The sequence below is a fragment of the Epinephelus moara genome, chromosome 1 (genome assembly GCF_006386435.1).
Source record: "Epinephelus moara isolate mb chromosome 1, YSFRI_EMoa_1.0, whole genome shotgun sequence".
In the NCBI taxonomy this organism is placed as follows: Eukaryota; Metazoa; Chordata; class Actinopteri; order Perciformes; family Serranidae; genus Epinephelus; species Epinephelus moara.
Window position 1 is genome coordinate 11750745 of NC_065506.1, and position 15665 is coordinate 11766409.

The 15665-nt window shown below is 43.9% G+C and overlaps 1 protein-coding gene across 6 annotated transcripts in view; it reads right to left on the minus strand.

The window, feature by feature from the left end:
* Nucleotides 1–292: 292 nt before the first annotated feature.
* Nucleotides 293–15665, minus strand: part of kif13ba (kinesin family member 13Ba) — a 48455-nt gene continuing 33082 nt past the window's right edge. For 2 of the 6 annotated variants that reach the window (XM_050052446.1, XM_050052535.1), the window contains exons 15-39: nucleotides 13210–13340; nucleotides 12957–13043; nucleotides 12505–12695; nucleotides 12140–12419; nucleotides 11792–11954; nucleotides 11519–11674; nucleotides 11214–11363; nucleotides 10668–10793; nucleotides 10187–10360; nucleotides 9900–10057; nucleotides 9647–9779; nucleotides 9374–9529; nucleotides 9150–9249; nucleotides 8839–8965; nucleotides 8512–8567; nucleotides 8297–8421; nucleotides 7925–8200; nucleotides 7671–7823; nucleotides 7342–7419; nucleotides 7180–7227; nucleotides 6742–6898; nucleotides 5798–5928; nucleotides 5477–5536; nucleotides 3982–4573; nucleotides 293–3308 (exon numbers count right to left, since the gene is read on the minus strand). In XM_050052446.1, the coding sequence (XP_049908403.1) occupies nucleotides 3103–3308; nucleotides 3982–4573; nucleotides 5477–5536; nucleotides 5798–5928; nucleotides 6742–6898; nucleotides 7180–7227; nucleotides 7342–7419; nucleotides 7671–7823; nucleotides 7925–8200; nucleotides 8297–8421; nucleotides 8512–8567; nucleotides 8839–8965; nucleotides 9150–9249; nucleotides 9374–9529; nucleotides 9647–9779; nucleotides 9900–10057; nucleotides 10187–10360; nucleotides 10668–10793; nucleotides 11214–11363; nucleotides 11519–11674; nucleotides 11792–11954; nucleotides 12140–12419; nucleotides 12505–12695; nucleotides 12957–13043; nucleotides 13210–13340 (4014 nt within the window). In that variant the 3' untranslated portion in view covers nucleotides 293–3102. The remainder of the gene's footprint in view (nucleotides 3309–3981; nucleotides 4574–5476; nucleotides 5537–5797; nucleotides 5929–6741; nucleotides 6899–7179; nucleotides 7228–7341; nucleotides 7420–7670; nucleotides 7824–7924; nucleotides 8201–8296; nucleotides 8422–8511; nucleotides 8568–8838; nucleotides 8966–9149; nucleotides 9250–9373; nucleotides 9530–9646; nucleotides 9780–9899; nucleotides 10058–10186; nucleotides 10361–10667; nucleotides 10794–11213; nucleotides 11364–11518; nucleotides 11675–11791; nucleotides 11955–12139; nucleotides 12420–12504; nucleotides 12696–12956; nucleotides 13044–13209; nucleotides 13341–15665) is intronic. The other 4 variants (XM_050052778.1, XM_050052705.1, XM_050052620.1 and 1 more) reach the window with 4 other exon arrangements.

Genomic DNA, 15665 nt, shown 5'->3' on the forward strand with positions numbered 1-15665 from the left:
TTCTTTTGTTAGACTCTTCCTGCCTGATATATGCCCACGTCTACTATGCTCCATGCACCCACCCATTTTATAACACAGGCTTAAATTTGTAGTCTTCATGTAGTAACCCTGATGACATCATCAGAGTTATTTTCTCAGACTTTATTAAGCTCCCCAAGCCTGACATCACCAGACCAAATCGTGAATGAGTTAGTCCACATCCTTACCCTGGAAATCCAGAGTTCTCGCGAGAGCACAATTTGAATTTGCTCAGCGAGTCACTCTGGCAATCAGTAATGATGCTCATTACCCATGCCNCGCTGGTAGCGCTCTGGATACGTCACCCCGTGTATTGTTCTGATTGGTCGTAGTGTTATCCAGTTGCGTGCAGTGATATTTACAAATGCATGCTTGGTGACGCCCCTCGAGTTGGGCCATTTTCATTACTCATGGCCAGACCTTAAATCTTTCTAGATTTGGGTCTGGATTTCCAGGCTATCACAACCTGACCCATAGACCAAAATGCCTCTGAATGCAATTGGATAGACGCACAACTAATCAGAGCAGTGAAACTTGTGATGTGGCTGTGATGATGTAGCATCAATATATCTGTGAACGAGTGTTGCTGGGACTAGTCGAGAATTTGAAAATAGTACTTCAATAGAAGTTCCAGATCAGCAGCAGCCATTTTGGATGCTATCTAAAAATGCCTCAAAGGTCCTCTGTACTACGCTAGGTTTATGCTAACCATAGTTTCCCTGACATGAGGGGACATTAGCAAAAAACGTTGTCATTATGCATTATGAGTAAAGCACCAAGGCTCTGCCAGTTGTCTGAAACCCGCCCCATATTAGATAAATGGTTGTTATTGGCCCGACAAGGGCCATGTCGTCGTTTAATTGGGAGGGTGAACAGATACATCGGCAGATTCAACAGGTTCCCAGACTACAGCTTCCCCTGAACAGAGGACACAAGTATTTCCACTGAGTAGCACTCCTTATGACAAGTAAACTGACTGTGTGTTAAATCAGTGGAGTGCCCCTTTAACTTACAGAAACATATTGGGGACACGTGTATTCTGTCTATATTCCTCATCAACAGATGGTACACATATGTACTGTCAATGCTTTTCCATAAATAAATACACAAAGAATAAGGTCACTATAATATGTTAAAGTCCCTCTGGAATGCGATGTCCATTAAAGTCCGCCACATCATGATGCATTTTCCTCGACAGACATGTCAGGAATGTTCCATCAGTCAGAACTGCTTTCGTATTTAATACTTTCCCAAAACACACAGCTTGATCTCCCAGTTGTGGCAGTTATTTAAAAATAAAAGATAAACACTAGCTTCTTTTAAAACAGATCAAATGCATAGAAGCAAATTACTTCTTTTCTCAAGCGTGAAATAACCAGCAGAGCTTCTGCGTGTCCGTCTCACTTTCCTTTCCTTAACACATACACATGCCTATTCCCACCAACACAGAGCACGACTCTGAACAGCGCCTCCTGGTGTCAAAATGTCAGTCACAAAGGAAATCCAGCTAATTAGCTCCAAGAACAGACTTTCAAATGGAAAATATACTCTAATGTAAGGTCATCAACAACCATTTGCACATTACTAGATGGTTGGAGGAATCTGTTTACCTTTGTCTAACTCTCTGTCTCACTGCACCATGACCACAGACATGTCTGCTAACATACAGATGCTTCTTATCCAACGTCTCCAGTGCAAAATCGACTTTTAAAGCCTCCCAGTACAAACAACTTGCTCCCATAGTGGCTTTGTCCAATAAGGACACAACTTTTCCTGCTTTACACATATAATCTTCAACATCTACACGGCTACGACAATATGAACTTTTTTGTGCACACAGGGCAACACTGTACAACATTTACAGACAGACAGACAGACAGACAGACAGACAGACAGACAGACAGACAGACAGACAGACACACACACACCCCTCCTTGTCCTTTCCCCTCTGCAGTCCCTGAGATCACCTCACACTTAGCACAAGGCATTCTCTTTAACACAAACACAGCTAACAGAAATTAAATACACAGAAAAACAAATGCAAACCAAGCCATGGTGAAGGCACATTCTGGGAGGATCTGTCTTCCAAAGAAAGGAAGTCCAGGAGGAGAAGACGAGTCTCTAACAGAGAGTCAGTTTGTTGATGCAGAGAGTTCAGGGGAGTGGCAGCCGGAGCAGGGGATTCTGGGACATAGAGTCTCAAGACTACCAGGTAGAGGCATCATATCCAGGGATGCAAACATAGTATGACTGGCACGCTTTGAGCTTGTGTCTAAAAATCAAATTTGATCCATTTTTTTCCTCATACACAACGAACATATTATAGTGAGACATGTAGGAGGGGTAAAAAATGCCAGAGACACCATTCTATGGTTATAAATTAGAATGGCCATACAGTATATTTTAATCTTTTGCAGTAGCTACTTGTACTGTAATAACTAATAATTATCAATGGTGAATAGCAGAAAAAAAGGCAAATAATAATAGTAGCCAGCATCCAACTGGAAAAGATGAAGGTTTTTCATTCCAGAAGTGTTATTTCCTGCGCTCTCAAATGCCCCTCCAAGTTTGAAACATACTCTCAGATGTAAACTGGGATCAAAAGTGACTCCTGTCTAAAATGTGACTCGTTTGCATCCCTGTATATCAGCTCAGAAAGCATCTCTGAGGCAAATCATCCAGTCTGCTGCGTCCAATCCACGCCCCTGCAGAGCTTCGACACTTCAAATACGATAAAGTCTGCACTGACTTCCATTCTCTCTCAGCAGTCTTCCCATTGACCGCCGTTCATTTAGCATCATCCCACATGATAAATAGTCCTTCCACGGACTTCTACATACTCTGCATAGTCTTTCATTAACTTACTTGCATCGCTCTGAATGGTCTCTGTATTGTCTTTATTCTACTTCCATCCACCACTTGTGAACGGATGTAGTGAGTGTAGTTTCAAACTATATGAGGGGTAGGCAGTATGTCACTTCTTATGTGTGAGCCTGTTGCATAGCTGGGAGGAGAGGAAGAGAGGAGGAGGAGCAGGGCTGTGGGGAGTTCATCTCTCCCGTCCAGCTCCTACTTTCCCCTGTCTCAACTGCTCCAGGACTTGCGGTTCTCCCCCCGGCGGGCAACAATGGCTTCTCCTCGTAAGACGGGCACATGGGCTGGAGCGGTGAAGTCTCCTGTGCGCCGGCTGGTCCGTTCGCGGAAGGACAGCCTGTCTGGGCGAACCAGCACCCCATACCCCGGTTTACAGTTGAAATATCGATGACCTCCAACTGAGCCATCATTTTTACCTGTGGGGAGAAAATAAAGGTCGTCACCACTGATGAAATGTCATCCAGCTTTATACTGCAGTCACCATTTAAAGGCAGAATGTTAAAGGTTAAGTTTGTTATTTTTCAGGTTATTTTTAGGTTTTTGTGTCTAGGTGACTGATGTTAGCAACTCTTTTTTTAAACTGGTCCAGTATTGAAGGAGACTGCTGCAGTTGGCAGGGGCGTCCACTTAAATGGAGCCTGTTGGGTGGCAAATAGCAATTTTGGGGCTGTTTCTGGTTAAACATTATGAATCTTGCTCTTAAACAAAAAGATCTATCTGTGTAGGGATCTTGTCCATAAGTTGCCAGTGACTTAAAATAACAATCTGAACATGTCAGTGACTAAACAAGCACTATTTATTGGTCAAAAATAATGTTTTGTGGCTACTGGCTGCAGCACTCTCGCTAACTACTTAAAGGAATTGTTCATTGGTCATTTAGACACAAAACATGAAAAAATGGGGGTCAGGCTGAAAAACACCAAAATGTATAGTATTACAGAACCACAGTCTCATGTTATTAACACTACAGTAAGGTTATCTCTTTAATGACCATTGCTGTTTTACTCTGCCAAAACCTGATGCTTGAGGAGGTGGTTTATCATCTATTTGTGTAATTTGGGTGAACTGTCCCTTTAGCTGAGTACCTACCTACAGGGGTGTCCAGCTCCACCCCCACCCACACGCCATCAGCAAACTGCGTCACTCCCACGTAGCGCACTGTCCCGGCTTTATTGCTTCCTACTGTAACATACGCCCCTTCTGTCAGCCACTCAGGCAGTACGTCATCATGGCTGCGCTCCTCATCGTCCACAAAGATCTCCAGCCTCTCAAAGCCTTCACCTCCTCCACCTCCTCCTGAGTTGACCAGCTTGTGTTCAGAGAAGGAGTTTTCCGTAGTGACGTTGTTGTGATTGGCTGAGCTGTGGGCAGTGGGTGGAGCGACGGCGGCCATCTTGGCGCCACACTGAGAAGGAGAGGTTACAACATCGTTCCTGTCAGCACCCTGCTGCCGGGGGTTTGTGGGTAACGTAGTCTCAGCGGCCAGGAGGGAGGAAGACGAGGAGGAGGGTTGGAGAACGTCAGACAGGGTAACTGTAGAAACACTACTGGAGAAGTAGCCGCTTGATGACTGGCTGAGGGGGCTGAGGGGGGTGATGTCATGCGGGTCATGCACAGGAAGAGGAGGGACTTCTGGGAACTCTGCCCGTTTGTCTTTGGTTGGGGGCCGTAGAGTAGCAGTCTACAGGAAAGCAACAGTTGCCACAGGAACAGATGGACAGACAAGAGCATGCAGTCAAGGCAAGACGACACAACAATAATCAGCTATAATAATCAACTTCCCCGAAAATGTTACAGTCACCTTTTGGACCAATCAGGTATTCTTAAGTCTCAGGCCTGTTATGTGCAGCATAAAAACATTTTGTAGAACCATTTGCATCTTCTGCTCATGTCTATTTTTGACATTTACATCCATATCCTATACTGACAGCACAAATAGTCGCCCTTTGCACTAACAAGTTAATAAATGAAAAGGTCTAAGTCACAAAACCACATATACATTTCTGTTAGTGCAAACTGCACCAGATCAAGAACTCATGTAGAACCATAACTGCAAATTAAAGGGCTGTTCCAACAATTATACACCTGAAGATATGTTTACTCGCCATGTTGATCATGACTCAGCATGTGAAAGGCTTTGGGGTGGGCTGAAAAATAATACCAGGGATGTTGTAGTGATGTCATCAGGGTTACTTGGTTTATCTTTGCTGCAGCAGAAAGTCTGTGGTACAAACTGGGGACGTGATGTTTAACAGACGTGGGTATTTACCAGGCAGAGAGGGTCTAACAGAAAGACACTGCCAGCTGTATTATTGAAAGTGTAGGATCCAGTGTTTCTGAAGCTTGACCCAAACTATGGATCAAAATTCAGAATATCTCAGTCTCTGCCACTTCAACAGTCCCAACATTTATGGTAGAGCAGAACTAAATTGCTGGACAGACCCCTTAATGTGATAGCAGTGGACGATCATATGTCCACATTGACCCCAGACTGCAATTGGCACAGTTGGCACTGAGCTAAATGTGACATAAGATCAAACAACAGAAACTTCTGAAGGGAAGTTAGACAGGAGTATAATCTCACCGTCTCAGCCTTGACTCGATTGTCGTCCCCTCCTGATGTCACAATGCGAGGGACATGCTGCTGAGTAGAGACATGCAAGGTCATGACATGACAACACTTGCACATGTATGCATTCCTGTACTCTTGCCTAGCTGCCAGAGCCTGAAATAAACGAGTCTGACCAGTCCAGCATAATTTACCACTAACTATATATTGAACTTTTTAATCCTTTTTTCATCAGCAGGGCTAACTGAATCTCACCCTGCTCCACTATTCACACAGTTAAATAAAGACCTGAGTAATTTGGGTTGCACTGAGCTCTATTAAAGTGTCTCTGCTGACCTGCTGGTTGTGTGGTGAAGGTCTAAGCTCCTTCTTGTCATCTCGCACCGGAAACAGAGACTTGAGCAGTTTGGGCATCTGAGGAACCAGCGCCTTAACTGAAAGATAAGAGGCAGCAAGTCCTGAACGACCTGGGGGAGGGGGTGAGGAGGTGAGAGAAGAGGAGACAGAGGAGGAGGTAGAGGAGAGGAAAGAAGCAAGGTAAAGAGAAGCAGGTGTGGAAGGTGGAGGAGGTGTGAAAGATTAAGACAGAAAGTTGAAAGCGCGTCCAGGAAATGGCAAAACCCCAACACAGTGATAGACTGGCAGAAGAAGACATCAGCCGGACATAAGACACACAGACACATCCTAATCACAGGACTGCCAAACATAAATTACTATGAAAATCATTAATTCTGTTCATTTCATGAACCGAATTAATCTAAAGCACATCGCAGTAACATGAAATCTGACATGGGCGAGAAATCACTATGACAGAAAAAATACAGAATGATCAGACTCCACCAATAGATTACACTGGAAAGCTTTCGTAATGAATTTGAGGAGGTGAGAGGAGGTCACATTGCGTTAGCCAAAGGAGGTTACAGAAATGATGACACCAAAAGGAGCAGGAAGAAGAGAAAGATTACACATTACATTTTGCTAGGAAGGAAGGAAGTGGAGACCCAGCAGATAGATACTAATGTAAACAGTGAGACTTGAGATTGTGTAGTAAACCATCGTATTTTGGCAACATCAAACAGAAAGAGAGGAGTCTCATGATTAAGCTCAAAGTATTATTGAGATCAGCACACAGTGGAAATGGATGAGCCCAATTGGGAAGAGGAAGAGAGGAGCATGAAGAGACGCAAGAGTTGGGAGTGTAGCAGAAATGTCTTAAAGAATGTATGGCAGAGAAGAGAGTAGAAGAGAGGTAGAGGTAGAGGGGGTGCAGGGGGGTTTACCTTGCTCCGGTTCCTGGTTCTGTGGGGACGTCATCCCGAAGGGAGAAGAGGATGAAGAAGGGGAGGTGGAGTAGGTGGAAGGGGAAGAGGCGGGCCGGGGGAGGGTGCGGTGAAACTGAGATGGCATGAAAATATCCTGCTGACTCTCCCATCGACCCTGAGAAACAGAAAGACAACAGGATTGGTTTAGAAATAATGACATTTGTAATCAGAGCTACCAAATGTCAATGCTACATATATGAGAGGATCTATACATGACATCTGGGTTAGTCAAATTTTCATATTTGCTACTTTAAACACTAAGTGGCAGTTTAGGTCATCAGACTAATAATTACCACCTGATCCTCAATTAATTGCAAAATATCTGAACTTATCATTTTGAACGACTGCTGTTTAGAACAATCAACATGTAGGGACAAGAAGCAAAAAGTTTGTTACCTTATCATCCAGGCAGCTTGTGGACAGGTCTTGTCTACTTCCAGACAGCTGAGGATGGATGGACATACAGAGAGAGTGAGTATATTGAGATAAATCATATCATATTGCAATACATTACAGTGTCTTGTAGTGCAGTATAATAGCATTGTATTTGTGTTTTACCCTGTGGACAGAAGGAGAACTTATGCTCCGTCTGTTGCTCTTCCCTCTGCCTGTCAGCTGCTCCTTCACTGCCACCTCCTAAAACCCACACAGCTTATTATCAACATTTTTAAAAGAACAAAACAGATAAAGTACAAAGTGCAAAAAAAATAAAGCTAAATCACAATTCTAATAATATATTAATATTTTGACAAGTCGTGTGTCTTCTAGGATGCTGTGTGTTAAAACTTGACATATTCTGTGTGACTTCATGCCTACCTATTGACTAATGGACCTAATTACTATCTATTTAAGACACTGTCTGTATCTCTACTAGTTTCTCCACCTACCTGTCTGAGTCTATCCAGAGTCAGGATGTTCTCCAGACTGAGGACACTGCGGAGGTATTTTTCAATTGCAGCCTCGTCATCACCTGACTGGCTGTTGTGTGCGCTGGCAGCGAGGTTGGCAAGCATCTCCCTGTCCTCTGAACCAGGGGCATCCTGATGGGACAAGTCATCATTTAAACTTCTGTTTAATAATCGACCTGCTCAAAGTGTCTTGGGCAAAGCACTAAACACATGATATTTTTCCCTGGCCTTACCCCAGGGATGTTAGAGACCACTTCGAAAGTGACCCCACAGCCAGGTATGGTGCTGCGGGTGGACATCCTTCTCAGAAAGTTGTGTGCAAAACCCTGGCGGCCCGGATTAACGTTAACGCAGATCCTCTTTCTCAGGACCAGCTGCATGTCGGCAGGGTGGCTGAGCTGAACCACAACTCGAATCGTCAGGTATACCCGCTGCTCCGGCCACGCTCCCCCACGACTGAGCTGGGGACACTCGTGTACGGTAGAATCCCATGATGCCTCTGCTTTCACCTGCAGGGTCGACAAACACAAATGGTTAATAAAACGGTTTCCTGAACGGACTACAGGAATTCCTCAGAAACTTAACCCATGCAGATCCATCCTCACCTCTCCATCGTAGTGTTTGACGATTTGTAGGTCAAAGAAGTCGTCTTCATCCTCTCCACTCAGAATGGCGTCCCAACCTCCAGCCTCAGGAACCTCAAACTGGTCTTGAGAGCTGAGGTCATCAGCTGAGAAAACCAATATAGAACACTGTAAATCAGCTTGGGAGCTGAAAAACACATGAGTAATATGTATTATTTAGCAAAGAAGAAACATACGTTTGAGGTTCAGGAAGAGGACAGGAATATGAGTCTCCATGCCTGGCAGAGGAACCCTGTGAACAAACACTGTGATCAACATACTTATACATATACTAGGAGCCTGTAGCTGAGTGGTTACAGTGCATGCCATATAACCCCAATGCCCCTGGTTTCATTTTCAGCATGTCATACCGCCCCTCCCCCATTTTGAGACTAACCTCTGTCAAATAAAAGCAAAAATGCCTGCCTAACAAATCTTGGGGGGGAAAAAAAACATATATACTTGTCTATATATATTAAATAAATGAAATCCAAGACACACACAAATTCTGCCATGTGTCATACCATTCAGCAGGTGCTCCAGGAATGCCGCAGCCAGCAGAGGGCACCATAACAGCGTTTCTTTCCTCTGTCAGAGTCAAACGCCACTCCAGCAGCTGGGCCTCCCTCTCCACATCGTCCTCTGTTTTTTCTGTACGCACAACAAGGCTCAAACATTTAACACTTCCTAAACCAAACACCATAAAACATGTAACTAGCTTCATACTGCAGACAAGCTGTAGACCATATCAACCCTAAAAGAAGGCAGACTTTTGAACGTGTAAGCATGTTTTATGAACGTTTTGTTTGACTGTGTGTGTGTGTTCGGGTGATACCTGCTTTGCTGACCAGGCTCTGCAGGTGCTGGTCGAGGTATTCTTGTCTCTTTGTGAGAGCAGCTAACCACTGTCGCCGTAAACGTTCGAGGTCTCTTTCCTATTCAACAAAGCAGTCAGTTAATAATCTTTAGCTTTAGTTCACCTGCAAGTGACTTTAAGACTAATAGACTTACTTAAAGAGGCAAACAGAGTGTTAACAGAGCTGTAATAAAGTGATTCACCTGATAACTGTCCATCTCATCTCCTTCCTGGTTTGATGTGGTGTTTCTAATCTCCACACAACCCACTGACACTGCAAGCACTATTTCTGCAATAAGAGGCATGGTGCCTGAGTCCTGAACTGAACGCACATCCACCTGGAGTCGCCTCGATTGACCCTGGAGATGAAGAGGGGAAGTTTAGAAAATATTTAGAAGTTGGCTTATTAGCTGAAGTTTTCTGGTTGCACCTGCTATGACCAGGTTGGCTGGTGTTGTGTTACGGCTTTTCCCTACCTGCCGAAGCTGGAAGACTCCTCCAGTCCGCACATCTCTGCCAGGAACCACTTCCACTGGGACAAAGTCTCCATTCTCGTTTATCTCAAGGATTTGAATCCACAGCTCTAGGCGACGCGTTACCTCACTCCACCTACAAAGACGAATATTATAAGCAGATCTGAGCAACACTAGTACAATGGTTTTTAGTCAGTTACTACAAAGCTAGTCTTGCAAGCAAGACGAAGACTCGGAGGAGACTGCGTGTGCCTACCTGTCTCTTAGTGTGCGTGTCTTGGCCTGAATGATGCTAAGGTCCCACAGGGCGGGGTTTCTCCCTGCATCAGCCTGTCTGTGTCCATACACCTCAATGGCAACTGCCCCTTCAGTCAGGTATTCGATGAAATCCTCTGTTACTGACACTGCCACCTCCTACAAAAGAAAAGACAGATCAGTCTTATACCACCACTTTTTTTTATAAATAATTGCTTTCCAACTCTCTGTGTCAATTAACCACAATAGCAATTAAACCCAAACTGAGCTCTCCCTCTCAGGCTTCACCTTGCAGCTGTCAAACACCACCATGCAGTGTGGGTCCTTAGTGCTGGGTGACGAGGACGATGGGTCCACTTCAGGAGCCACGATGAAGGGCTCAGGCTGGTCCCAGAATGAATACTGACAGAAGACGAAGTTGGACAGGAATTGGGGAAGACCAGTTGCCTGCAGAATCTTAATCTGGAGATGATACACAGGTCAAAAGTCAACAACATCTCTCTTTTGTTTCAACAAAAACTGAACATCACAATCTCCATCATGTACGTAGAATTTATCACAGGACTGTTGTGTGAGACACCATTAAGTTTAGGTAGGTGTCCCTAATGAACTGGGAACTGAGTGTATAATGAAAATCAAAGTCAACTAAACACACTTGGAGCTCCTTGATCTATAAAACAAAACTCCTGGAATGATTTTAACCTACTGACTTAATCAGTTCTGCATAACGAAGATAATCTACTTCTCGCTGATGATATGTCTGTCTTACCATGCAGACCAGTTTGCGATCCTGGACTTCAGTGTCTTGGTTGTTGTCAGGTTCATCTCCTCCAGCCATGTTGTCCTCTAATGCCCCTCCAACCCTCACCACCTCCACATGAAGACGCCCTGCCACCTGACCACGGGAGAGGAGAGGGGGAAACATATATGTCTGTGACTGTAGGTTTGTCTACTCCAAAGCTACTCATCCACCACTGGAGTTCTATTGTGAACATACAGCTAAAATGTCCTTTCCTACAACTTTCCTTGTATTTTGCTATCATGCTTCAGCAATCCGTAAATATGTGTATCATCTGAATATCATGTGATGTTTGACTCTGACGTCCATGACAGTCGAGGAATCAAAAGACTACTGATCTCAACACAACAGAAACTACATTGAAGAAAAAAATTATAATAGATTAGAGACTCGTATGAAAGCTCTGATTCCTTATTGATTCATCTGTTAAGGATTCTTCTTTAGGATAAAGAGATGGAGATTCACAAAAGAGACGTATAAATTAAATTCATAACCAGCAAGTCTGTGACTACCTACCTCTCCCTTCTGGTTGATGATGGGAACAGCGTACTGCAGCTTGACGTCGTAGAACAGACAGGAAAGGAAGACATTTGCAACGCCAATCAGACTGTGGTTTTCCTGCTCATCAAAGAACGGATCTGCTCGTCGGAAATATGAGCGCATCACCTGGACAAGGATAAAAGGAGAACATGGAATACAATGCAGGGAAATTGACTGTATTAGTACTTGTTTCTGTGTACACCTGCTTAGTGACAATGCTGTCCTTGTGACCTGGCAGGGTTATTGAAAGACTTCACTGGAAATCTGACAAGCTAACTCACAGGGTTGTCATGATGATGGAGGTTGTAGTCCTGCCACTCTTGGTACAGCTCTCTCATGTCAACCAGACGATTCTCCATCTTCTCTAGACTCCAGATCTGCTTCCCTCGACACCGCCGTCGAACCTGAATCGCTGGTTCACTGAGCACTGCATCCCTCTACACCACACACACACACACACACACACACACACAAGTGTATTTAAATAATTTGTTGTGTTTAAAACAGAGGACAAGAAATTTGTTCATGTATGTCTACATGTTTGTGTGTGAGACCTTGCGATTTGCGTTGAGGTTGTCTGATGGGATCTGCAGAGTGACTCTGTACTCTGTGTGTCGCTCCAGTTCATCAGAGATGAAACAGGCTTCTTGCACCAAGAGGTTTGCCCTCACAATCTGCTCCCTCAACCGCCGCAAACTCCTAACCAACACCGCCTCCCTGAAGGAGGAGAGAAGGTGGCAGAAAAGAAGGGGAGACAGAGGCGACGAGGAGGGAATGCAGGGGGGAGGTGTTCAGCTAGCATTCATAATCCACATGGACATGAAACAGATTTTTTTTATGTCTTTATTCAGTGTGATCAATATTTCTGTCTCTCTAACACGCACCCACACCCACACTCTCACCTGTCCTCATTCCACTGCCTCAATCTGCTCTGAGCACTAGTTGACTGGCTCATTCCTCCAATACTGAGTCTCTCCAGGCTGCGGTAGTGAGACTGCTGTCCTGGACCTTGCTGGCCCGATGCAGGCCCTCCGGAGGGACCGGTGGACAGACGGTCCGGGTTCAGCTTCTTGCGGAGCTGCTGGAGTTCCTGCTCGTACATTTGTCTCTGTCGCTCCAGAGCGGAGCGCTTCTCCTCTTCATGCTGCCTCTCCAGAGACTGCAGCACTGCTTGCATGGGGTCTGACAGGACAGAATATAGAGTCAGAAAACACAGGGGACTGAACTATTGTTCACTGCAGCATATAGATATATATAGCATCCTTACCATTGTTGCCCAGAGCCTTCATCATGACCTCTGTCTGGGCAAACTCATAGGAGAAGCTGACCTCACTGGACACTTCACTGGCTGTGTCACCATCTGCATCCAGCTGCTCACTGCTGCCACTGTTCTTCATCACGCCACCCTCACCATCCTCTTCCTCAGCTCCCCGAGAGCGCCGCTTAGGCAGGTTGATCCTGCAGGTAGGATTGGTGAATTGTCAGCCATCAGGTAATATGATCTATATCCCACACAGAACTGGTACACAACACATCAATGGGATGTAATACCAATCTGGATTTCATATGAGGAAGTGGGTGTAATTAAGGCGTGTGCAACTTGTGTAAAGTGACAAAAGTAGTTATAAAAATATTGAGTAATATTTTATCATATAAAAACAGATAAAAAGCATTAAAATATTTAAAAATGTAAACAACATTTAGAGTGCATAAAATCACCTGAAGAAGTGGTTGTTTCCCCAGAAGATGCGGTCGCCATGGTGAAGCTGCAGAGCACTGGTCACTGGAGATCCATTAACACATGTCCTGTAACACAATAAAGACAGCAATTCCATTACTGTTAAAACAAATGTAACAACATCTTCAGTGGTAAAAGAACTCTTAACCCTCTCTCTTGCTTTTCCCATCCACACAGCAGCCTGTTCTCATCTCTCAGCCTGGACTTTGAGTCTGTGATGCTGGTGTTCCTTACCGAGCATTGCGGTAGGGGGTGAGGATGACTGCACTATCTGCAGTGATGTCGATGACACAGTGCTCTGCCTGGATACCCATCCCGCACAGCTGGATGTCCTGAGAGTCTGCAGAGCCCACCTTTGTGTGTTCCTGAGACACAACATTCAAGAAATGGCTGTATGTTATCAGATAAAAGTCAGAAAATAAAAAATAAATGTGACCAAGTCATGTCTACTGGAGAAAAGCCTCTACACAAGCTGGTAAAGTATCCATTTTGGCTAGAAATAGAATCAAAGATTGTCTTGATATGATTTTATCAGAGGGATGTACCATAAAGCAAGCTGGACAGAGCCAGGCTTTCTTTGCCTTAGCTGGCTCACATAGAGATAATGGGCACAACAACAGTGGTTATCAACTGTCTTTGTTGTTACAGGCTTTCTTCCGCAGGCTCTCTGTGTGTGCCCATAAAACCGGCCAAATGATGCGTTCGATGCGTCATTTCCAAAATTTCCAAAATGGATTAATCACATGTTGCCTACTTCCACCTCCAAAGAATATTAAAAACTAGTATTAAAGTAAAAAGCAACACTGCTGCTTCAATTAAAGCCAGAGAGGTATGCTGGCAAATAACTGAAAATATTTTTATTGAATGCATATTTTTATTGATTGAATGTTATCTGTATTAATACCAATAGACTAATCAATTTTCTTATCACTGTTCTATTAGCTGTGATATACCAGCAGTGTGAAACAGACTTGAGCAAATCAGGAGCAGCATAAAAACACAATTCAAAGTGGTAACATTATAGTGTGGTTTGAGGGAACTATACTGCATTTCATATGCGAGTAAAGGTCATACTCATTAGTGTAGTATAAAAGGCTTATTTTTATAGCCAGAGTGGGGAAATGGCCAGGCAACACTACAGACATACTGAGTATTCCAATGGGAGCAAGAAAAACCTTACAAATAAAACCACTGATAAGCCATGACAGCCCAATTTAGATTAATTTCCTGTGTCACATGGGTTTCACCACTGCCCTGCCCTTTGGGAGAACAGCAGCAGTCCTGAGTCTTTTCATTCCTATGGGTAAAGTTAAAGTGAGTATCGATTATGACAAATTATTTTATAGACCATAGTCACCCAAGTAAATATTGGACCCAGTTTTCACAAGCTACATAACCTCTGAAAATTTTGACACTAAAATGGCATTTTTCATAAAAGCAAATCAGGAGAAAATTAACTTTTTTCAAGACATGCCTGTCTGAGCAACCCAGTCTCTTTTTTTTTTAATTTTTTTTTAATTTTTTTTAAAAGATATTTTTTGGGGGCATTTTCAGCCTTTAATGGATAGGACAGACAAGTGTGAAGGGGGGAGAGAGAGGGGGAATGACATGCAGCAAAGGGCCACAGGCTGGAGTCGAACCCGGGCCGCTGCGGCAACAGCCTTGTACATGGGGCGCCTGCTCTACCACTAAGCCACCGACGCCCCGCAACCCAGTCTCTTGAGATCTGGCAGCACAAAATCCCTTCTCTCTGTGGTGCTGAACCGTTGGTTGGGTTTCATTCTCACTGCAGTGCTGCTAGTGGCGCTTTCCAACCAAATAAACAGATAGCAAAATAGCCTTAGATGTGGAGCCATTTATCAAAAGTTAAAACTGAAATAAAACTTGTTTTTCTTTGCTTATTAATATTGTTACGGTTATTATTTAACTGTTTTTGGTGGGGGAAAAGAGAATGTCCTTAGATTAATGTGACCTTGTATTGGCTTGATATCAGATATTGAGCAAGCAGATAAAAACGAGCGGCAAAATAAGGAGCAAACATTACATTCGTAATGTGTATACAGTGTTGTACTGTTTTAAATCTGCTTTTCATCTATCCATGCAACGATTACAACACTTCCAAATGAGGTGTGGGGATAAGCGGGAGAGACCACGCCCTCTCAGGAGACCAGTGGTATGTACCATTTCATACCATTGGTGTAGCTTGTAATGCTATATTTTTTGTTATAGAGTATCTTTGATACGGATCAATAGGTTTGCTTACACATTCCCTCAGCTGAGAATCTGTATCTCTTGTAGATAACACTGTCAGGAAAAGCCTACATGTGTATTTGGCATCTCTCCCTCTGAATAGAAATGTCTTTTCACTCAGAAACTCTGAACTCTGATTAGTCCAGACCAGGTAAGATGTGCATCTTTAGTTACCATGGCATTCTAGCCAGGGACAGCCACCTTTGCGACATTGATAATTCTGGCTTTAGGCTCAAAATACCTCACTAACCCACTAGGTCTGCTCTGTGGTGCACCCCTCTGTTCTGATCGAGTCGTTCAAACAACAACTTGATTGTTTTTTCTTGAAAGCAGTTTTGTGCTTTCAAATTTGGTATAATTGGTGTAATTCCCATCTTGAGGCTTCCCACATCACAAAAAAAAACACTTTTTTCCACAAGCACTTACTATCAGTCAGATAA